Raw genomic sequence first — 22,449 nt, 5'->3', positions numbered from 1 at the left:
GGGATGGCAAATCCCATCATGATTCTTCATCAGAAATTCCCAAGTGACAAACAGAAGCTGCCAATGGAAGGCCTCAACTGCGTCTGGGGACGCAAGCGCAGCCTCCTCTGCTCACCCTGATAGATGCCTTGTTACAGTAGACCCGAGTGATGGCAAGCCAGGTGGGCAGCTCCAGCACATTCTGCAGCACCTCTTCATCCAGCTCCAGGTTGGTCAGCTGCCCCTGCCCTTTCAGCGTGCTCAGGTTGATTTTGTCTGGAGAGAGATTCTTAGTAAACCTACAAGAGAAGAAAGAGGAGACTCTAAAAACAACCCCCAGCAAAGCTGTGGAGACTAGAGGAGCATTTAAAAGAGCTATTTTAAGTATAAGAATCTACTTTCTGTTTTGTTAAACCCTTTCTGACATTTTTAAACCCAGGGTATGTTGGTTGCTCCAGAAAAAAAAAATGTCTTTACGCTCTGACATTTGAAGTACTTTTTTGTTTGCTTGGTTTTCATTTTAAGTCAAATTCAATTTTGAGAAACTGAAAATTCCTTCTAAAGCACTGGGAACCTGGAAACCAGCAAAATTGCCCTAGGACAAAAATCAAAGAAAACCAAAGCCAAATTGCAACAGGTCAGCAATTTAATTCCCCCCAGAAGTGCCATATCAGCAGTAAAAAGTTTAATTATCTAGATTCTTCTTGAAGTTTTTGACACAGGAAAGTAAAAGATCATTAATAGATTAGTTTTATGACTGTCTCTTTAAACACCAGTCTCGCAATCCAGCCTGCTCTTTGGTCAGCAGGTCCAAGCATGCAGCCTAAGTTCCCTCCCTAGTGACCAGCCCAAGCTCCCGTCCTCCTCTCCTTTTGGCAACCAGCAGCTGCTGCTCTCTCTGGTTACAATTCCTCCTTCCAAGGGCTTCTGTAGTTTCCACCTCCCTTGTATGCAGCCTAGTATCTTCAGATCCCTCATGTGCCTGAGATTTAAATGCAATGGATGAAACAATTTCAGCAGGACTGCTCAAGAGCAGTGTATTCTGGTGTATATCTGAAAACATCTGACTTCCTTAAAACCACTGTGGCCCCTAAGGAACCAGAAGAGCTAGTTTAGAGGGCACTAGACCACAGAGGCTGTATGTGTGTCAGCAACACCTCTCCGGGACGGCTGTCTCCATCAAACAACCCTTCTGTGCAGAAGGGGCTGCCACCAAGGGAGCAAGGCAGCTTGCGCTCTGCAGTCACAGGATTCAAAGTTGAAGACTTCCTCCCAAACAACCTGCCCACTACTGAAGCCAGGGCTTATTCCACACATTCCTCCATACTAATGCTAATTCTAATTCTGTACAGTGGTCCAGAAAGCCGAAGAGAAAGAAAGACCCTATTGTCAGCGTAAGCAGGATTAGGTTCACAGTTAGTCACACGCTGCCATTCTCTCTCCTTTCCCTGCACCAGCAGCGTGAGCTACTTCTCTGTGAAAGGCACAAAGGGCATCTTGAACAAAGTCATCACTAAAAGAGGGAAGGGGAGGAGGAACCAGAGCAACACTGTGGGGATGGCAGCTGATGTGGCCACCGTCGGAGCACGAGGTATAGCACAAAACTGGCTGAGGCACCAGAGCAGCTGCTGGTCAGTCAACTCAGGGCTTCCTGGGTCAAAAGTGCCTTTGCGAAGCAAAGGTTTTGTTAGGAGAAAGTCTGACGGATGGCGAAGAGCCACTGACGTCAACCCTATGTTACTGATGCAGCAACTCCTGGAAAAGGAGGGTGGCACAAACAGCTGTGAGTTTGCCTACCACTGCTTTTTACCTTGATCCCCCTGCCACAGTAGAGTCTTCTGCTGCCACAGAAGCCTGAGTCAGACATTTATTGTGTCATGCTGTCACCTCCCTCCCCTGAGCCGAAGGTACACACTGACAGCTGATTAAAGACCAAGTTATAACACACCTGCCAGCATCTCAGCCTGACACGTTCACTTAAAACTTGTTACTCCCTTTAACTGCAGGCCCTCTTGTTTAAACACACCCAGGAAGGCGGCCAAGTTCAACACTGCTTCCCAGCATCTGTACAAAGGAATAACATATTCCAGAGTGTGCTACAGCGGCTGCTCCACTGACAGGGAGATGCAGGGATATGCTGAGCATCTGCAAGATTTGTGCTTGGAGTCCTGTTGTGAGCACCCACAATCTCAGACACTGCTGAAAATTAGACCAAATACCTCCAGGGGCAATACAGAAGCATCCTCATCTTGCATTAGAGAACCAGCTCTGTTGAAAGCTGTTGTAATCACGTCCACTTGGGATTGGATACTAAGAATAAAACAAATACAACCCGAACAGGTAGGTAATAAAAAGCACTTGGCACTATTAAGCTCACAGGCTGCTATCGGTAGTGATCAGCTTACAGGTGGGGAGAGGCTGAGGCGCAGACCAGCTTTCTCACACTTGTAAAGCAAGGATCAAAACCCTGGTGTCTCAAATCCTCATCCCAGGCTAAGCATGCTTAGATGAGGAAGCTGCTTTCAGCTGGTAATGCAGAAGAAAAATATAAGGACATGTCTAAACCAAGGCACTACTTTTATTTAGTGTGCATGTGTATCAAAAGAAGAGTAACATAGTGAAAGGGCACTAAAGCTGTGAAACAGGACACTGGTGGAGAGAGTGGTATGAAACATGATCTAGCTAAAAACAAATAACTATTTGTAATCATCTACAGGGAAAGGCTGCAGAGATCCTGCTGAGCAGGAAAGAAAACCACCATGAGTACTACCAGACTCTACAGAAGAATCCTTTTCATGAGGCATTCTAGATGCACCAAAATGTGCCATCCCACTCCCCAAGGAGAGGTTATGGACCCCACCGATGATGGGACAACAGAAGCTGCAAGTTTAGTAAACAAAAATCTAAAACTGAAGCAAATCTCTCTTTTAAACCACACAGTCAAAATTCCTGAAGGTATGCCTATTACCAAGTCTCCTGCTCTCATCTGCTCCTCCTGTAAAGGAATCGGAGATCATCAAAAGGAATAACCTTCACATTTAAGACACTTTCATACATGTAATGCATGTTAGATGGGGCTTACAAGAGGAAAACAGATGAAGTGTGCCTGTGAACTTGGGAGCTCATAGATGCCAAATCTTCATTACTTCTTGAAAGGAACTGCTTTGGTCACTGCCAGGGGAAGGAAAAAGCAGTGAGAGCAGACAATTTTAGATGTTTGTTGGCAGACTTGCTCCATTCATACTCTTCAACAGTAACATTTTTGGCAGCATGGATTGCTGGCTTAGAGAAAAGTGAATGAAAATGGCAGCTATTAGGAAAACTGACAGTGTGGGATATTTGCACTTTTTTTTTTTTTTTTTTGCAACTCTAACAGAAGTCACATAGCGTTAAGCCAGTAAACTCAAAGGACAGCACTCCTTTTGAGCTTGCCAGGATTACCATGACAAAAGTCAAACCAGAAAACCTTTTTCTATCTTCTATGGAATTGTCATTGCAGAGTCACAAGGGCTTTTTGCATCTGTGTACACTTACATGAGCACGCATGCATCCACACTAACAATACCGTGAGCAACATTTGTCTCTGAAAGTGTCTGCCAGGCAGAAGCTGATCTGCTGCACAATAGCCAAATGGACCATCACAGCCACCAGCATCCACAGAAAGTCTTCAAGTGACTAAAAAGGTCTTGCTGCATGCACAATCAAGGCAATGGGAAGCTTATTAACAGCTACAGCTAGGCAAGTCCTGCTAGGTCAAACCTCTTAGTCCAGTGGCGTGCGGAGAAGAGTTTTCCCTACAGTCTGTTTCCCACCATTTCTTTCCACTTGAGATGACACGAGTGTTAGGGCTCTCAATCAACGTTCACAAGAAGCAGACAAATGCAGTCATTAACAGCGCTACCCTAATTTCATAGACTGATGCTCTCATCCTAAGAGGCTAACAACACCCAGATGATTTAAACCTCAACACCTTCTTGGGATTTGGCCTAAAGACTGTAGTTCTTCACAGAAACCCTCAGCTTTCTTGGGCAGTTTCCAAGACCATGATTTGATTGACTCTGAAGCTTCATTTCAGGTTTTAGATGGGGAAGGCATAGGAGTGTCAGTCTATTTGCTCAATCATCAGCTTGAATATGTATCAAAACCTGATGTTACTACTAAAAGAACGACTGCCCGATTCATCAGCTTGCGTATCCAGAGGCCACAAACTCATTGATTGCAAGAGGGAGTTTGGCCAAATCTGATTGCTGGCCCAAAGCCAGGCTATAATCATAAATAATAAATTTATGTTCACATTTGTAGCTGTCTGGCCACACTGTCTCCAACTGAGCAAATACATAGACAGATAATGTCAGGAGAAGACGTCTGAAATCATAAAACTTCTCTTCAGATCCATCTCTCCCATTACCTTGCTGCCACGTGGTACAGGAACCCTCTCGTCAGCAGCTTCATATACTCAAACTAGATTTTCTGTCTCAGCTTCTTCTCCTGCAGTTATTCAGTAATCATCATCTATTGTATGTAACCACTACCTACAGCTAAACACATTTATTTCTATTAATATCGTTGTTACTATGGTTATTATATGTGAGAACTAATTAGCAGTACACCAGTGACCTTGATTTTACTTAATGACAAGCATCATCTATTGGCAGAAGCAAGTAAGTGTATGGCTTGCAGTACTAGCCACAGTTGCAGACAGCAGATGGAAAAATACTCAAAACACAAGTCAGCCAGGAAGGGGGGTAACTTCTCAGCTGCAATCTGAAAACAGACAAGCAATATCAATGGCTCCAGGGAAATTGCTGCAGACAAGGTTCTTGCCTTCATAAGGGTAACAGCAAGGGAAGAGAGGAAGATTTTCTGCCTTAATTTGTAATACATATAGGTAATCTAAGCAACTATAGCAGAAGGACAGAAATTAGACATGGAAAAAACCCTATATTCTGGCCAATGCAGATTTGCTCCTTAACCAAAATCTTTCCCAGAGTCTTGTCTGGTTAGGTTTTGGACAGACCATTTAATGGGTTTTCCATCTTCCTTGGGAAGGTCTTCTACAATCCAAAAATCCCCATGGTAGGCCATTTCCCCTCAGATTAAACCTTCTTATCTCAGCAGCCAAAGAGCATTTTTACTTGGAAAAAAGGGTTCATGACTAATAAAAGAAAAGGTCAGTGACTTCCAAATACAGAAAAACTTTCAAGGAAGACAGCAGCAGAAGCTTTAACTGCAAGACATGTGTCTGAGAATGAACTGAAAAATAATTTTGGAGGAAATAAAACTGGGCAAGTGATCAAAACTTCTGTAAAAAGGGAGAAAACAGCCACCTCAAAGACAGATAGGAAGAAGAAGTAAAAGCCCTTTCAGGAAGAAAAGCCATTTTACTTACACAAGCTTTTGGTATAACTGTGGAACAATCTGTCTGGTAAGCATGCATAGTACTACTCAAGATTGAGAGATTCAGAGATGCAGACAAGGAAGAGAAACATACTGAATTAGCAGAAGACGAGACCAATTTATGCACAGTATTAGATGGCATCTATTACTAATCTAGTTGGTATCATACCAACTTAGTATAAAGCCATTTAGAATTGAATGGAATCTGATCAATACCAAACTAACCAATTGTTTAGAAGATGGAAAGCACCACATCTTATTACTGAAAATCATCTCCGTAACTCCAGCTACGCTGCGTACAGTACTGGTGTGCCCTAGATATACTGGTAGTCAATAATATTTTCCTTTGCGGACAAAGAGGTCCCAATGCAATAAGCCTAATGACTTCACCCTACTTAAGTTACACAACAAACTCTGTACATGTTACCATGTAACCCTGTAACAGCCTTTAGCACTATACTGGTAGGCTCCTTATCAGGGTAGATTTAAGTGTATCAATGTGCCTGTATACACATACCACTGCTGGCTTTAAATTATCAGCTTTCTGTTTTTCCAAGCTTCAGCTACATTGAAGAAAAGGCTGGACCATTCAACTACCCAAAGCCAAACACAGTTTCACATGGGCCACAGACCATCTCCAAGTAATCAATTGTCTTGGCTCCAAGTTATCTACTACAATACAACATGGCTGAAGTAAAAAGACTTAGAAATTCAATTCAAAGTTAAACTTGCAGAGGAAAAATCCACATTTCCGAACAGATCAGGAACAAGACTGAACTGTTACACAAAGCACGAATGTCAGCTCAATCCTCCCTGAAGTCTGCCTCCCCATGTACTCAGACCCCTGAGGACACTTTCTTGTCCCAAACAGAAGTGACTCTTAAGCATTCTGAATACTGGAAAACTGCAGACCTCCAGTCTAGGTGTGCTTCTTCCACCACACCAACTGTCAACCAATTTGGTACTAGGAGACCTGCAAAGCAAATCATAAACCAATCTGAAAGGAAAAGAGACTGGGGTTTTGGCAGGGGTTGAACTCCACCTCACTGAGGAACTGTTTTACTATTTTTGGCTCATCAGCTGGAAGCTCAGTAAAGTTTAAATGCCAGCTGCCCCATGCTCCGAAATCTGGAATGCAAACCCTCGTCAGCTGCCAGGGAATTTCCCAATACTAAACCTCAAGCAAATAATAACACACAAAAGAAAACTAGGAAGAAACATATAAATAAACGCACTAGTCAAAGCCTCACTTCTTAAATTTTAAGAAATTATTCGCCCTGCAATCCAACCTGCATTTTTGTTTCCAACCTGCAGAAAATAACAGGTTATTATATAATTCAGACTCAACTGAGCAGCTGCAGAGGAGGTAAGAGCTCAAGGAGTCTCAGAGAAGTAAGACAAGCAGAGAAGAGTCAAGTTTAACAGCCCCTTTTCCTGACCCATCACTTAGTCTGAAGAGTAGTGGTGTGTGGAGAGGTTCCATGTGGCCAGCACAAGGCTCTGCAAAACCTAACAGCTGATGCGAGGATATATCCAGGCACATTTTCCTCCTGAGCTACTGAAGTGCAACTTATTTTTGCTGCAATAAGAGTCTATTTAGCATTCCAGAAATGGCACACACTTCTCTCTCAAGCTGAGCTGAAGTGGTTGAAAAAAACCTTGCATCCAGCAGCTGACACATGCTTCATAAAAATGACAATTTGGTTCTTCTGGTAAACTGTAGCATAGCAATCCTGATTTTAGAGATTACTCTCTGTGAAAGGACAATGCCACATCCTGTTATGCGCACACTCTCTTTTCCCACCCAGTCTTGAGCAAAGAAGTGGTAGCTGTTTATTACTTTATTCCATAATAGCCTGGGATTCCATTTTTCCATCAAGAATTCCTCAATATTAAAATTTTAGAAAGTAAAAAAGCCAGCAAAATGTACTAGGAAAACAAGAAATTTCCAAATTACATTAAAGGGTTTGCATCCAGCCTTAAATGCTTTGCTAGACACAGCATGTAAGAACTTAAGAGACAAACTTATTACTGATGGTTCAATGCTGGATACCTTGGGAGCTCTGCCTGATGGCCTGCAAAAGAGCAGTCACTGCTGGGAAGGAGACTTGACAAAGCTTCTTTCTTATAAATTGGCTTCAGAGCTTCTTGCTACGAACTGTTTCCAGCCCATTCCCAAAACTGCTTCTATTTGCCAGTGCTCCCAGGGCTATTTTCAGAGCAATGTACAAACTGGCTCGTTAGAATTATCTCTACTTAACCACTGGGGAAACGATGACACCCGATGATTAAGCAACTTCCCCATAGCCACACGAAGCACCACACTGCCGACTGCCCTCCAGACCCAACTGCACGCTCTACCCAACACAGCCCCGCGGCAGGTGAGCTGCAGGCATCTCCCATCTGTCCCCAAACCCTCCCACCTTTTGAGACGTGTCCTGCTGCTCTCAGCTACATGAAGACCAAGATGTAGAACTTAAAAAATTCAGGGAGGTTATCCACACCTGAGTTGCCTGCTCTCTATAACATACCTGTGTTGCTCAAGTGCCCTTCAGCCATGCCAAAATGCATGCAAGCCCCTTGCAGGCGTGAGAACAAAACCGCATTCCTCCTCTGCTATTCTCTGCCATTGTTTGTCCCAGTGCTGGCTGCAGAGGGGGTTTATTCTGGGCTTTGGCTACCAGTTTTGTTTTATGAGCTTTGGATTCCAACTTGTGTGCTTTGTGGCACTTGGGTACCAAAGAAACTATTACCTGGCTGAACAGAATGCACTGAAAATCAGGAACAGAATGCTTTGCAGATGGAAAAGTAATGGCTTTTTTATCATCAATTTTTAACTGCTAGCAACTTTGTGGTTTCATGTATTTCCCATAGCTGCAACAGCTATTTTAGGCAAATTATCATCTTCAGCAGTAGAAGTTTCCCTGATCACTGAAGGAGGATATTAAAACAGCTAAAGCCAAAATTGCAATGTTGGTCTCAATTCTAGCAAAGAGACTCTGTCCCAGGCAAAGGTTCTCCAGAGGTCCCTTCTGCCTAAATCACTCCATGATTCTGTAGCTTCATCAGGCCCAGATGTAATTTCCCCACTTTCCTCCCTACCCACCGCACTCGTTAAATTTCTTCCAGTTAATTTAGAATCAAGGTCAGGAAACTGGGAGAAACCTGAAGGGTTAGGTGGTAAGCACACACCTTATAGTGAAGGCAGATCCTTCTAAATCAGAGGGTTTCCAACACTTTTTACTCACTGAATGTGCCATCATTTTGGCTGTCACTGCAAAGGCACAGCTGCATCTCAGCGTTTGAGCACGCAGCGATGCTGCAAAACACTTCAGGACAAGTGAGAAGCAAACAGGCCAGAGAATTCGGGCTGTATTTTCTTGTGATTTCCAGATTGCAGCATTTAGCCAAGAAAGCTAAGCATTGAGGGGAGAAAAAAAGCGCTCATTGGACTTGGGGAATTCCCCACCCCTCTGTGTTGGGCAAATGATGCATGTCTTGTAACACAATCTGACCTTCTGCCCATGCAAGCCACAGAGCCCATCTCAACAATTCCTGAATGGCAGAGGCTGAATCCCATTTTCTTGGCTGAAGAACCACAGCTTCTGCCTCTTGTCCCCATCTTTTCTGAGGAGAAGGATGGGTCCCCTCAGGACAACACATCTCACTTCTGCCATCCTGAGCTCAGAGAGTCTAGTACCACCAAACAGTAGGATAACCACCAGCTACAATGGCCTTTCTTTGTCCTGTCTTAGCCTGAAAGCATGTCTTTGATGGTGGAGGCAGATAGAGGACAGACAAGGAGATCACATACTTTTGAGCATGGAGGCACAAACCGCTCCAAGACTAACTGAAGAGCTAATCCAGTAATGCTACAGAACAGGCAGGGCTCACGTGGCAGAGAGCAGCTCTGGGTCTTGGAGCCAGCTCTGAATTCTTTGCATGTGGCACAGAAGTAGCACAACTGCCTGGAAGGGGTAATACCAAATGCATTCTTAGGGCCAGGAAGATTCTGAGGTTCTTACATCCAAGTTATGAAACGACAGCCCACAGAAGCCTATGTGTTCCTAGCTCAGGGCACTCTGCAACACCCACGTGTTCCTAACAGCTAAATTGATCTAGAAGAAACTAAAGATACACTACAGGCTTTCCTGATATTTCCACTTATCTCCTAGCAGTGGTTTTATCTGTTGCAAGGACTAGATGCAATTGCAAATGAAAGAGGGGAGGAGACGAGGCAATCTCATCTGGAAAAAGGGATATATGGCCTAAACCACTGGGAACTGAGAAGAAAGGCACTGCTAAGGTACAGTACAATTTATGAGGAGTTACATGATGCCATTTCTTCTGGCTGTGTCCTTGACTTGCATCTACAAGCACCAAAGTATTACATCCTGCACATGCTATTCAATTGTTTTGTTTTCTAGGATTTTTAAAAATTCTGTTTCTAAGGCTTATCTTATTTATCTAAAAGGTGGCTCCAATACTGTGCTATGAAAGACAGTTCTGCCAACTTCCGCCATGCCTCATCTTCCTCTGTATGACATCGGGATATAGAAGAAAGTGACAAATGATGGCATGATCAATAAACCTCGCTGCGCAGCCTTGCACCTTCCAAAGATACTTTGGTTTCAGCCTCCATTGGAAAGGTTGTACTGTCCAAAACGTTGCCCATCATTCAGCAACCTCCAAAACCCAGGAAAGGAGGAAGCAAACCAACCAACGAAAGCAAAGCAAAGTATAAGACAACACTGAAAACCTTGCTACAAACACCATCCTAATCCCTTCCACAATTCCCAGTCTTGCTCCACAGCAACATAGCGCCTTGCAGATACTATCCCAACTAACACAGGCAACAGCACCTGAGATCCTATGTGTCTGGTAATCCCATGCAATAGACTGGGAATAAAACCGAATGAAAGCCCCAGCGGCACTCTAGTACTTCGGAAATGCAGGAATGAAGGGCCTCTGCATGCGTCAGGCCCTGCTTACAAGCATGGCTCTAGCAAAGACAAAGCCACCAGCCCAGTATCCGCTATAGTTCTGTCACACACATCTTATCAACTGGGCCAGCTGCCTGGACTGGTTCCTCAAGCACCGCGCTCTTCCCTCTGCAAACAGGTCTCGTTTCCTGTGCTGGTTTTCCTCTGTATTTTCTCAGCGGTAGTGCTGGTGTTACCTTAGCCAACTCTTCTCTCTCATTTCTCCTCTGCTTCCTTCTCACCCTACTTTCAGAGATTCCTAAAGTTCCTCCTCAGCTGCAGTTCTCCAGGACTCCTGTCAAAGCCAAATACACTTGTGGTCTCCTTCCCCTGCATTCAAACCTGCTCCCAGAACCCCACCCCACCTCCTCTGCTGACACCAGCTTCTGTTTCTTTCAGAGGCTTCTGACTCAGCGGCTCTTTCACATCGGCTCTTTGGAACTGGGGCAAGCAAAGCTATTACCTGATTATTTTCTCCACCTAACTTTTATTCTTTTCTTCCAAACAGAAGGATTACATACTGCATTTCCTTGGGAAACCACGTAACACGTGCAATTTGATGGTCTATTAGGGCCCATTACTCCACAAGCTCACATGTTTTAACATGTGTAATAGAAGAAAATTTCACAAAGCAGTTGTCAGATTCAGCAGTGGATAAAAGCTTTCTAATGAAATTAAATAAAAATAATTTTGATAAGGGTTTCCACTGCAGTGCTGAGAACTCAAACCCTCATGTGTTATATTAAGTAAGTCTGGGCAGTTTGGCTTGCCTCGGTTTTCCTTTTTACCACATGGGGATAAATACTACCTTTATAGTACTCCGAGATCAAGTATGTACTACATCTGCACTGAGCACTATTTAACAACAACAACAAAACAAAAAAAAGAAAACCACAATAAAAAGAGGGTACTTTCAAACAAAACCAGAAAGACGTAAAGGCAAATCACTGTTTTTATTTTAAAGCAATAGATGTACTTGCATGAATAATTTCAGGCTGGTAAACACAACCAAATACTGCTCTTGTTGGACAGCCTTGGAGGAGTTCAAACCAGATTCAAGTTCAAACACACAGCAAGCAGCTGATGCTTCAGACAGCTTGTAGGGAGAAGCTTTTGTCCCAGCTGTAACAGTTTGATGCTCGGTTATAAACATTCTCCTGCAGAATCTGCCACCCCAGTACTGCAGCCATGTGCCAGTGTAGAAGCAGCAAAAAGTGAAACCACCTAATCTGTTTTCTTTTCCAAGCTAAATATAGGACAAAAGAGTGAAAAGCACAGATGGTGAAAGCACTGCAAGTTTTTAGGCTCTTCTGCTCTAGGAATTTAAGCTGCTAAAGCACAACACAGGCTAAGCCTTCTAAAACACATTCATAACTCAGCTCTGACACCGACGGCAAAGCCCAGCTTTACAGATCACCGCAAGTGACCACTGTCATCCTATTAGGCATGTGATTCATTTAATCTGAACAGTTGGTGTGAAATAACTCTTTCCTATTTCCCTGATCTTGCTGTCTCTCATGACCGTTCCTTGCAAATTTCCAGATAGAAAAGGAACAAAAACCACACCCCATGCAGAAGACCTAACAAGAGGAACAAGGAATTATTTCATATGCAAATTGAAAGCAGAAAATAAAGGCAGATTAACAATTCAGTAGCAAAAATCTTCCAGGCAAATGAGCATAGCTGAAAGAAAGACCCAAAGGGAGTGTGAAGCGGAGGTATTTGGAGGAAACAAAACCGCAATGGAAAAACATCATCTTTTTTATACATTAAACTGTATTCAAAATGCATTTCTGCGAAACGGCCACAATACTTATGCAAGAGAGGGGCAGGATCAGACCAACGACCCTGAACGACAGAGTAAGTCCAGCTAGTAGGAAAACAGGTAGAGCTGCAGAATTTTTCGTGATTCCCTGTTCTCCTGGGAACTGCACAAAGGAGACACAGGTGAACACTAACAACCAACCTGATGAGAGGGGAAAAAAGGGGGCACTTTGGGCAGGAACATGTTGTAACAGTGCAAGGTGGTAAAGAAGACCAAAAAGCAAAATTAAGTAAAAGCACCAGCAAGAAAAGTGTATTTATCTAAAGAGAATTATCCATAGGAACAACACATGCACTCTTTCATTCTAGGAGGAGTGGTACCTAGGAATAAAGCCCAGCTCTATTTCAGCCTCCATTAATAACTGCTCTCATCCACCTCTCCTTGTTATAAATACTTCAGTGCCTCCTGACAAGGCGACTGAATCCATAACGAGTACAACATGCCGCTTTGAGGTGGAATGAGACAGAAAGCTCGGAGATTTGTGATGTCAGGTCTAGCAGAAATTCATTTAAATTAGCGCACTGAACAGATCAAGCAGCAGGCTCTATTACACTCCTTTTTGGTACAGTGCCTAGAAAGCTGGAGTACTGAGCAACTAGTGACTCAGAACTGCCGCAGACAGACACTTTATTGAGGAGACTGCTCGCTTAAAGTTTGCAGGGATTCTTCTGAGGTTCCAGAAACTCTCAGGATTTACTACCAGCCCCAGAGAGCCAAGATTCACAGGTCTTAACTCCCTGTTCCAGCACTGACACCATGTAAGCCCACACAAGTCACTTCAAGCCCTTCATTTTCTATCTGAGCTTCTCCACCAGTAAAAACAGAAAGGACTTGAACATCTGCAGCTCATAAAGCACAGAGAAGAAAAGCAACGTGCAATGCTGTGCCTTCACCAGTATCCTCAGAGACACACCACCTTTATATTTCATATTATTCTACCCTTTCAGGAGTGCAGAGGGATGATGTGCCCGTGGCCATGAGATAACACAAGAACCGCTAGCTCTCACGCGGCTCTTTTCTTTCAAACGGCAAGGAAACAGAGGCACCGCCATTTCCCCAAGGTCAACCCCCAAGTTACCGGCAGAGCCACATCTGAAGCTGTATTTACTGACTCGCAGTCTTACACACCAAGCTCCAGCTGACGGTCTCCCTCAACACACCTTTTCGCACCTTTAATGAACTTCACTGAAAAGGACAAAACATCAGCGAAAATGACAACCAAGTGCCTGAGCGTGCGCTACCTGTATCAGCTATTACAGCACTCCTTCTCACCCTCGGAACCTTTTGCCGTTCATATTCTCCTCTCCCCAACTTTTATTGACCCTCACCCGCTCCCAGCCGAACAGGAGCTGCTGTTGGCAGCAGCCCCGGCCTACAGCTGTCCACCCCGGCGGGTCCGGTCAGCGAACGCAGCCCCCCAGGGACACGCACACCCGGCCCGGCCGTTTCCCCGCACCGCCGGTACCGAGGCAAGACCGGCAACGGTAGGAGCCGGGCCGGGCTGGAAACCTCCGCCACGGCTCCCGCACACCGGGGGCACCGAACCGGGGCTCTGAGGGGCCGGACCCCCGCAGGACGCGGCCCTGAGGGGAGGGCGGCGGGGCCTGCTCACGGCGGGCTGGGCTCGCTCGTCCCCGGGCCACCAGCTCCCCGGGCCCTCAGACACCCCCCCGGGCCCCACAGCCCCCCCGGGCCTCAGACCCCCTCGGGGCCCCAAAACCGCTCCGCGCCCCCCCTCCCCCCGGCAGCTCCCCAGCGGGGCTGCCAGCCGGGCCGTGCGGTCCCCAAGCCCCACAGCAGCCCCTCGGGGCCGGGGCCCGGGTCCTCAGCCATCGCCGCGCCTCAGGCCCGGGCCCTCCCTCACCGGCATCCTCCCCCTCCGTCCCCGGGAGGAAGAGGAACAGGAGGAGGAGGAAGGACCGGGTGCCTTTACCGGGAGAGGTGCTTCAGGATCTGCTTCTTGATGATGCCGGCCATGCCGCGGGGCGGCGGGGCTCAGGGCCGCGGGCGGCGGGACCCCATCCCGGCGCCGCCACCGCCTCCCGCCCCGCCCCGCCCCGCCCCCGCCGCCTCCCGCCGGCCCCCGCGCGCCGCCGCCGCCGCCTCCCGCCGCGCCGCGCCCCCTAGCGGCACCCGCCAGCGCCGCAGCCGCGCTCCACGCGTGTGCGCGGAGCCGGCGGACCCACGGGACACGCACACGCACCGGGACACGGACACACACCCCCGGGACACACAACCCGCCCTGCCCCCGGGCAGGGCTGGAGCCCAAATCGTGCCTCCCCCCGCGGTGCTCCGGGGAAGCCTGTGAGTGAGGGTGCCAGCGGTTTTAATTACGTGCTTTTACCTCTGTTAAAATGTTGGAGCTGCGGGGGAAAATCCGCAAGACACAGAAGCAGCTGAGTTTCACACCTCTGCTTTGGATAGCTCCCTTCCGGAGAGCATCGCGGGTCAGCCAAAACTAAGTTTTTGTAAAAGAGGCGCTCACGCTACAAAAATAAAATGTTCAACGTAAAACAATGTAACCAGCTCAGAAGGAAAAAAAAACCATCAATCTTTGTTTCGAGCAGTTTCTGTGCTACTTAGTTTGCTTGCATTGTCATTCTTTGGTGGATGACAATGAGTTAGACTATTTCAGATGCCGCGTGAGATTTCAGCTTGGCTTACAAGGGAGCGTTTTGCTTTCCAGGCTGGGTGCAGCAAAGGGAGCACCCGCATAAACGGTCATGCTGTTCTGCAGGCAGAGACCTAGCCCCCGGAGCCTTACGCCCATTCGTCACGCCTCTAACAGCTCCACTACAAGAAAAACCACGTGCTTTCTACTTTACTGAGTACATTCTGTTTTAATCTGATGATAGGCAGGGGGAGGACTCAAGTGGCATACAAGCCTTGAACCTTTGTCAAAGCCCAATGCTGACCATCGCTAATTCCTGCCTACTGTTTTCCCCAGGAGAAAGTCAACAATATGCATTGATGAAGATGAGTGTTGTATGTTTGCTCTAACAGCAATCCGGCTTCAACGTAAAGCTGAAAAACACTCAGATTATTGATCACAGAGAGACATTCACCTTCTGAGATATGCATTGGTACAATCATTTCAGCTCGTCACAATCTATGCGGTGTCTGACGCGGGAGATGAAGCTGCAGTACGATCCCTTCGCTGTCAGACCAGGAAGCTCGGGAGAGCAGCAGGACCCCTGCACTTCGGTGCTGGTCCAGCCCGAGTGCTGTGGGCAGCAGGCGTCTACCCCAGTATGGTTTATTATAGAAACATTCTCTAACTTTTACCTCATCTCAACGTTTGTTGAACACTGCTATTAAATATCAAGCTATTAAATATTTGATGTCTCAGCTACACCACATTCTTTGCAGATTGTTGAAAGCACACAAACTCCTAAACATATAATCTCCTCTAGATGATTGGACTGTCCTGTCCCATAGCAGAGTGCAACTTGGAAAAGTTCTGGTACCCAAACACTTTCTCGTAAGATGTAAATCACTCCCACACTTTTGTATTAGATGCACCATGTCTAGAATGAGTTGGACAGTTCTGCAGACTGAAATGGATGTCACCCGACATGCACAGAGCAGCCAGTTACACAAACAGAATGAATTCTTTTAATTCAATTGGAATTGTGCACCTGCATTACATACAGCTCATCAAAAGCAAAATCCTTTTAATAAACTAAAGGGCCTGGGATATGTCTTCAACAACACATCCCTTTATGCTAAGAGAACCGAGCATTAATAACTACTGACTCAACTCCAGTAATGTAATTAAATGTGTCCAAACGCGCTGGTACCAATAGAAAAGCAGAAATATGTTTAGTAGCATCAAAACAATTACTGTAAGAAGTAGACTTTTAACAGCATCTCTTTGCTTCCCTCCGTGGAGAATCAACATTTTATTAAATTCATCCTATTTTGTGCTAGTAAAGTCACTTAATGGTGCGGTCTCCCCAGTCAGAGATTTCCCTGCAGTCTTTTCTGATGTCACTTTCAGGGGGTTTTTAATTAGAAACACGAAAACTTGTTTTGAAACAAGAATTCAAAATGCAGATAGTAATACATCTCTCGAGGGGTATGACATGAAAAAGAGAGACTACCTACAGACTAAGGAGAAAAAAAAAAAACAACTGAAAAAAATCCATGCAAGACAGGTAGAGAGGGAACAAAGAAAACTGATGCCTCTTTCTGCCAGGCAGAAAAACCACACACAGAGTAAGATTCAGATTCTCCATATGTAAACCAGCATCAATGTTTTATTGTTGTGTTTTACAATTCAATGGGGGGGTGAAACAAACAAAAAAAAAACACCAAAAAAACCAGACCAGGTACAAAAGCATCAGTCCAGTGTGCATCTAGGTCAAACCGTCTGCAATCTGAAGTAACAGCAGATTTCCTCTGCACACTGTTTTAATACAAAATCCTAGGGACATAGGTCTATGGTATTTTATCATATGGAAGATCGTAATATGAAAAAGAACAGGCAGCTCCATTTCCACCTTTATCTGTCTGGACGGGTCATTCCTGGCCTGGTTGGCACCATCATGGGTCTGGAGGGTGGTCTCATCATCGGGGGCCCCGGCATCATCGGCATGTGTCCTCCCATTGGTGGCCTCATCCCTGGAGCTACAAGGGGAAAGAGGGGAAGTTCGAGAAGAGCTCTCGGGAATAGCAACCACGGAGTCACAGCAATACAGCATGCAGGTTCTCTCCCCCACCCTCCAGGGAACTTCCATTTTACAAGTGTGTAAGCTTTGATCTGGAAGCTGGCCGAGATGCATTACGTTCCCCTGAAGGATGTTAGGAATTAGTAGAGAAAGAACCAAGTTCCTGGGTTATATGCTCACTTCTGACAATATTCACCGATAAATTATTTTCAACCACTCAAAAGAGACACTAGTTAATTACTGAATTGGAAAGTTCATTTGGAAAAAAGTGCTGCAAAATCCTCCAGTGTGTTCAAAAAAAAACCAAACCCCAAACCCAAAAAAAGACTGGTGTACTTCTTGCAGCTGGGTAACAGCATTACCAAAGAAAAGCAGGTGCTCTACTAAAAAAGCACTGAAATAATGGTTTCCATTCAACTTCTCAATTTATTTTCAGGCAGCCACTATGCTGCTTAGTATCAGAGATTATGCACATATTTTGTGCCTTTAAAAAACACTTAAAGAACAGTTTCTACCAGCAAGACAATAATTGCAAGGACACTTTACTACTTTTAGTGCGCCTGTGTGTATTCCTTTAGATTTGTTCCAGTAACTGCTTCAATAAGGCGTCTTCTGAGAATTCTTCAAATGCCAGTAAGCTCAAAAGTGAAATGGATCAAAGACATTTCAGTTTGCCTTTACAGTTCTGAAAAAAAACTTCTTAAGGCATATGGTTTCTCTAGAACACATTATCTTGAGACATTTTAAACAATAAAATTCATTTAGTGCTGAAATGTACCCCTTGTGCAAACACATAAGCACTACAAACACAGAATTCCTAAACAATTATAGATCGTACTGCTAAGACTAGAGGTAGGAAAGCTACAATCTACCAGAGCACTAATTTCAGTTGTACAGGGGGACTAGTAACTCTCAACAAGTAGTAAAGGAACTTTAATTAGCAGTTCTAAGACTGTTTTATGTCTCACCACGCAGAGGATAATGGATCAGGAAGTGCATACATAGTATATGCAAACTGAAATACTTCCACAGCTTTACACTTGGGGCTGTCCATCCACACTGCATCTAATGTGATGTCTGAAGTGATGAGAGCTATAAACTAGAGTGCCTCACCACAGCTACCATCCAAGTACTGCAGCTGCTTCACATTTTATGCTGAGATCCTTTGACAACTCTCTATTGCCCAGCGAGACAGAAAACATAACTCAAACATCCTGCAAAACAGACCACGCAGTACTGCAGTTCCAGAGATTTACCTATTTCCAGACTTACCGGGTCCAACCGGCATCATCCCTGGTGGGGGTGGGCCCATCATTGGCATCATTGGCGGTCCACCCATGTGAGGGGCCGGCATCATGCCAGGCCGCGGGGGGCCAGCTGAACACATATACAGATTGGTTACACATCTGGCTGCTTTCACATTCATCAACAACATGCAATGCAAAATAGCTATTAAACTTCATAGGAAATTTTAGTAACAAAGGTGCCTTAGATTATTTTACAACTGCCTGTCTTCATTTTCAGTTTCAACTCTGACTTCAGGTGCCAAAAAGCAAACTGGAGGAACAATATGCTAGCTATTATTTCCACCTTTGCAATCCTAATGCAGATGACTACCACTTGCAACAGCAGGACTCTAAGCAGAAAGGGATCTCAGCTGTTTGCCAGCTGAAGTGTAAAAGAAGGTTATCAATCCTACTCTATTTAAAAAACCAAACCCAAACCAAACCCCATGATGGAAGTTTTAATGAAGCTATCAATAAGGCACCTACCAAGTAATGAGAAGGCACACATTTCTATTAATGTGCTCAGCATTACTAAAATAAGACAAACTAAAGATTAAGACGGTTGCTGAAACACTCTTACAAAGCATTCTTTTACATTTTGGTATTCACAAGCTCAAAATGTCTCAGTTTGATTTCAAGCTAAAAGGACTTTTCTTTACAAGTCCAGGAAACATGCAACACAGCTCAAGAGGGCTGCCATCCCAGTCAAAAACTGTCCAGTTCAGACTTACGGATGCTGGGAGGAGGTGGTATCATGGCTCCTGCGGGAGGTGGTGCCGAGAACGGTGTAGGTGGGATTTTCCCTTGCTGAAATGCAGCCGCTACATTGGGGGGGAAAAGAAAAAAAAAAAGGAAAGAAAGAATCCCAGGAGAAAAACCAGTTACTAGGCTGAGGAAGCTCCTGCATCAATCTTCCTTCTCATGCCACGCGGTCAGAGCATACTTCACGTCATGCTGCGTGCTCAGTTGTTCTAACTCTGGAACATATCCCTGGTTTATGCTGCTTGTCATGGCAGAAGCACCTAATATTCTTGAAGACAATTATTATAGTAATTACTCCAGCCGAGACTAAAGAGCTCCTTGATGAATTTCACACACCTAACAGGAAGGCGGATGGCAGAAAAAAAATACATCACGTGATTTGCAGCTGCAACTTTCACCTGGGATCATTAGGTAAAGACATGCTATCTTGAAAATGGTAATAAGGCAATGACTTAGGTAGGCAACAAAAAGCATGAAAAACATTTTATGTGAAAGGGAAGAGAAGAAATTCAAAAGACTGGAATCGACTGGAAGGAAGGCAAAAGATGTGAAAGTCGGAAGCATCCACGAGGAAAATGGACACAAGGAAATGGAACGAAGCTGCATCAGGGGAAGTCCAAACTGGACGTTGGGAAAAGGCTCATCACTGAGAGGGTGGTCGGTCCCTGGAACAGACTCCCCAGGGAAGTGGTCACAGGACCAAGCCTGTCAGCGTTCAAGAAGGGTCTGGACGACGCTCTTGGTCATATAGTTTAGTTTTAGGTAGTCCTGCAAGGAGCAGGGAGTTGGCCTCGATGATCCTTATGGGTCCCTTCCAACTTGAGATATTCTATGATTCTGTGATCTAAAGAAAGTTGCCATAAAGTTAATCTGGCATTCGTATTTCTTTTCAGAGAGAAAAGCACCACTATTCAGAGGACAAGCGAGAGGAAAAGAACCCTATAAATGACAGAGGAAACACTTCACACTTTATTCAAGCCTTTAACAGCGAGAGAAAAAAAAAAAACAAACCAATATCCCTAGAGAATTGAGGGCAACTACCGCATTTTTTAAAAAATGCAAAAATCCATACCTTTTAATGTCCATTTTCCTATCTTATTCATGCTCTTTATGTAAGTGTGCTACTACCAAAAAGCAAAAATGCATTATGTGACCTTGTATGACATTACTATCAGTAGTAAAGGCGCTGGTATCTACAACCTTCTCAATCACAGCAAAGCAGTAAATGTCTGCTTGCAACAACCCCTCAGGCAGAGCCCTTGGTCTCTTACGTGGAAGCCCATGCTCTGATGAGCTCAAGATTCACATTCTAAGTGAAGTTTTTGCTCATGATTCACAGAGCAAAGACTCACCAGGGAAGCGAGGAAGACTCAACATGGAAGAATGGAAGAAAAGCAACTAGAGGAAAGACAGGGGAAGTAACGGGAGAGCAATCCAGGGTCACAGAAGGATTAGCCTTACTTGTTTTATCAATCAGGCTCTGAGCTTGTTCCTCCATCCATTTTTGATAGTAGTCTTTCACATTCTCTTTGTGTTTTCGGCCACTGCAGTGGGTTTTTCTCACGGAAGGCTGAAAAAGATGACATAAACCCAAAGCTTACATAACATCACATAAAACCAAAGTTTACTGGGAACTCCTGTATAATTTTAAATGCATGCAATTTAAATCAGGATGGGTGACGTGTAAAACCTTTACATATAAACTATAAGTGTTGAGACTCCAATTTCAGTAAAAGAGGTTGCCATAACACCCAGCCAGCTGTCTACCACCAACTCACCGCAACAGTCGTAGGCAGCCATGAGTGTTGGCTGCCCTTGACTGTTGAATGCCAGTGACACTAGATGTTCTCGTTCTTTTTTGCAAAGAAGTAGGAGGGGACAAGTAGGACACCATAATATTTCAAATAACCTGGTTTTAGCCTATTGTCGTGGTTTAACCTCCACCAGCAACTAAGCACCACGTAGCCACTCGTTCACTTCTCCCCACCCAGTGGGATGGGGGAGAGAATCAGGAAAAAAAAGTAAAACTTGTGGGTTGAGATAAGAACAGTTTAATAGAACTGAAAGGAAGAAAATAATAATGATAATAATACTACTCAAAGGATTGGAATATAAAAAACAAGTGATGCACAATGCAATTGCTCACCACTTGCTGAGGAAATCGATGCCCAGTTAGTTCCCGAGCAGTGATCCCCCCAGGCCAACCCCCCCAGTTTATATACTGAGCATGACATCCCATGGTATGGAATAGCCTTTTGGCCAGTTGGGTCCAGCTGTCCTGGCTGTGTCCCCTCCCGGCTTCTTGTGCCCCTCCAGCCTTCTTGCTGGCTGGGCATGAGAAGCTGAAAAGTCCTTGATTTAGTATAACCACTGCTTAACCACAACTGAAAACGTCAGTGTGTTATCAACATTCCTCTCATACCAAACCCAAAGCACAACGATATACCAGCTACCAGAAAGAAAGTTAACTCTATCACGGCCAAAACCAGGACACCTACATAAGTTTTATTTTAATGCTCTTGATACAACAGAGAAATTAATGCAGAAGATTTGAGACTTACCGAGTCGTGGGTGAGGTACGTGTCACAATAATCGCAATAAAACCTTAGGAGGGAAAACTCTTTGTTATTAAGAAACCACTTTGCGCTCTGAGCGTTACAACACAACACAACCCCTCACGGCGGCTCCACGGGCTCTGCCCGAACCGGGCACCCGGGGCTCGGCCTGCCAGCACCCCCCGCCGGCCCCGCACCCCCTCCTCTCCTCTTTCCACGCTTCCCGAGGCCTGAACAGACACGAACCGCCCGCCGGGCCGCCGTGGGGGGTGTCACCGACCCCTGCCCGGGGACCAACGGGCCCCCTCCCCGCCGGGCCCGGGCGGCCCCTCGCTCCGGTTCACCCCCCATCCCGGTCCCAGGCCCTGCCTCCCGCAGCCGCCCCCTCATCAGCGCCGGAGCCCGCCGAAGCCGCGCTCACTTGGGCATGGTGCTCCCCGCGCCCCGCTACCGGCGCCGCCAGGAAGTGACGCACTCCCGTAGCGACGCCTTCCACCGCTTGACCTCCGGCGGCTTCCGTAGAACGACGGCGACGGCGGCACAGGGCGGGCTCCGCGCTCCCACGGCGGCCCGCGAGGGACAAAAGAGGCGGCGGGGCGGGCTTCGCTTTTCCCGCCTCACAGGCGGGGCCTCCGCCGCCCGCCTTAGTCACTTGTCCAGTCACCCCAGTTTATCCCCTTACAAATTACGTCAGAACTGGGCACCGTGATCACGACACACAAACACCCGGGGCTCGCGGCCGGCAGTGGCGGTGTTTGCTGGGGCAAAACATTCACATAACACAGCTGCTTTGCGTTAAAAACCAGCGAGAGTTTATTGAAGTTAAAAGATGTAAACGTATCACAGGTGTCGTGTTAGCTTCTCTCCCCCCGCTCCGGGGCTCAAAATTACAGGAGAAGCGTCATTTTTGGACGCGGGGGAGACCCACACGGACACTGGCTCCACTCAGCGAGGCCCCCAGCACCCCCGCCCTGCCCCGCCCCATCAGGCCTT

General features: G+C 45.8%; 2 protein-coding genes across 3 annotated transcripts in view; both read right to left on the bottom strand.

The window, feature by feature from the left end:
• BLTP3A (bridge-like lipid transfer protein family member 3A) overlaps positions 1 to 14,238 on the bottom strand; it is a 35,510-nt gene extending 21,272 nt beyond the window's left edge. Inside the window, exons 1-2 of the mRNA XM_075055928.1 lie at positions 14,117 to 14,238; positions 116 to 278 (exon numbers count right to left, since the gene is read on the bottom strand). Coding sequence (XP_074912029.1) covers positions 116 to 278; positions 14,117 to 14,160 — 207 coding nt within the window. The 5' untranslated portion in view covers positions 14,161 to 14,238. The remainder of the gene's footprint in view (positions 1 to 115; positions 279 to 14,116) is intronic.
• A 2,175-nt stretch (positions 14,239 to 16,413) lies between these two features.
• Positions 16,414 to 22,082, bottom strand: SNRPC (small nuclear ribonucleoprotein polypeptide C). 2 transcript variants are annotated; one of them, XM_075055194.1, is made up of 6 exons: positions 21,878 to 22,082; positions 21,463 to 21,505; positions 20,363 to 20,471; positions 18,871 to 18,963; positions 18,126 to 18,230; positions 16,414 to 16,812 (listed from the first exon to the last, which is right to left on the bottom strand). In XM_075055194.1, the coding sequence occupies exons 1-6, from the start codon at positions 21,883 to 21,885 to the stop codon at positions 16,688 to 16,690; spliced, it is 483 nt and encodes a 160-aa protein (XP_074911295.1). In that variant the 5' UTR covers positions 21,886 to 22,082; the 3' UTR covers positions 16,414 to 16,687. The 2 variants fall into 2 exon arrangements, with proteins under 2 accessions (XP_074911295.1, XP_074911296.1); XM_075055195.1 differs by having other exon boundaries at positions 18,871 to 18,960; positions 21,878 to 22,070.
• Positions 22,083 to 22,449: the final 367 nt, after the last annotated feature.

The sequence above is a fragment of the Buteo buteo genome, chromosome 23 (genome assembly GCF_964188355.1).
Source record: "Buteo buteo chromosome 23, bButBut1.hap1.1, whole genome shotgun sequence".
Taxonomy (NCBI): Eukaryota; Metazoa; Chordata; class Aves; order Accipitriformes; family Accipitridae; genus Buteo; species Buteo buteo.
Note: the sequence above shows the minus strand (reverse complement) of the source record. Positions and strands in the feature narration are given on the sequence as shown.

Coding starts and splice junctions, on each gene's coding strand:
- SNRPC (XM_075055194.1), bottom strand. Junction 18,964..20,362: donor GAGCCTGATTGATAAAACAA/GTAAGGCTAATC, acceptor TCCCCCCCAATG/TAGCGGCTGCATTTCAGCAA. Junction 18,231..18,870: donor ACCACCTCCTCCCAGCATCC/GTAAGTCTGAAC, acceptor ATATGTGTTCAG/CTGGCCCCCCGCGGCCTGGC.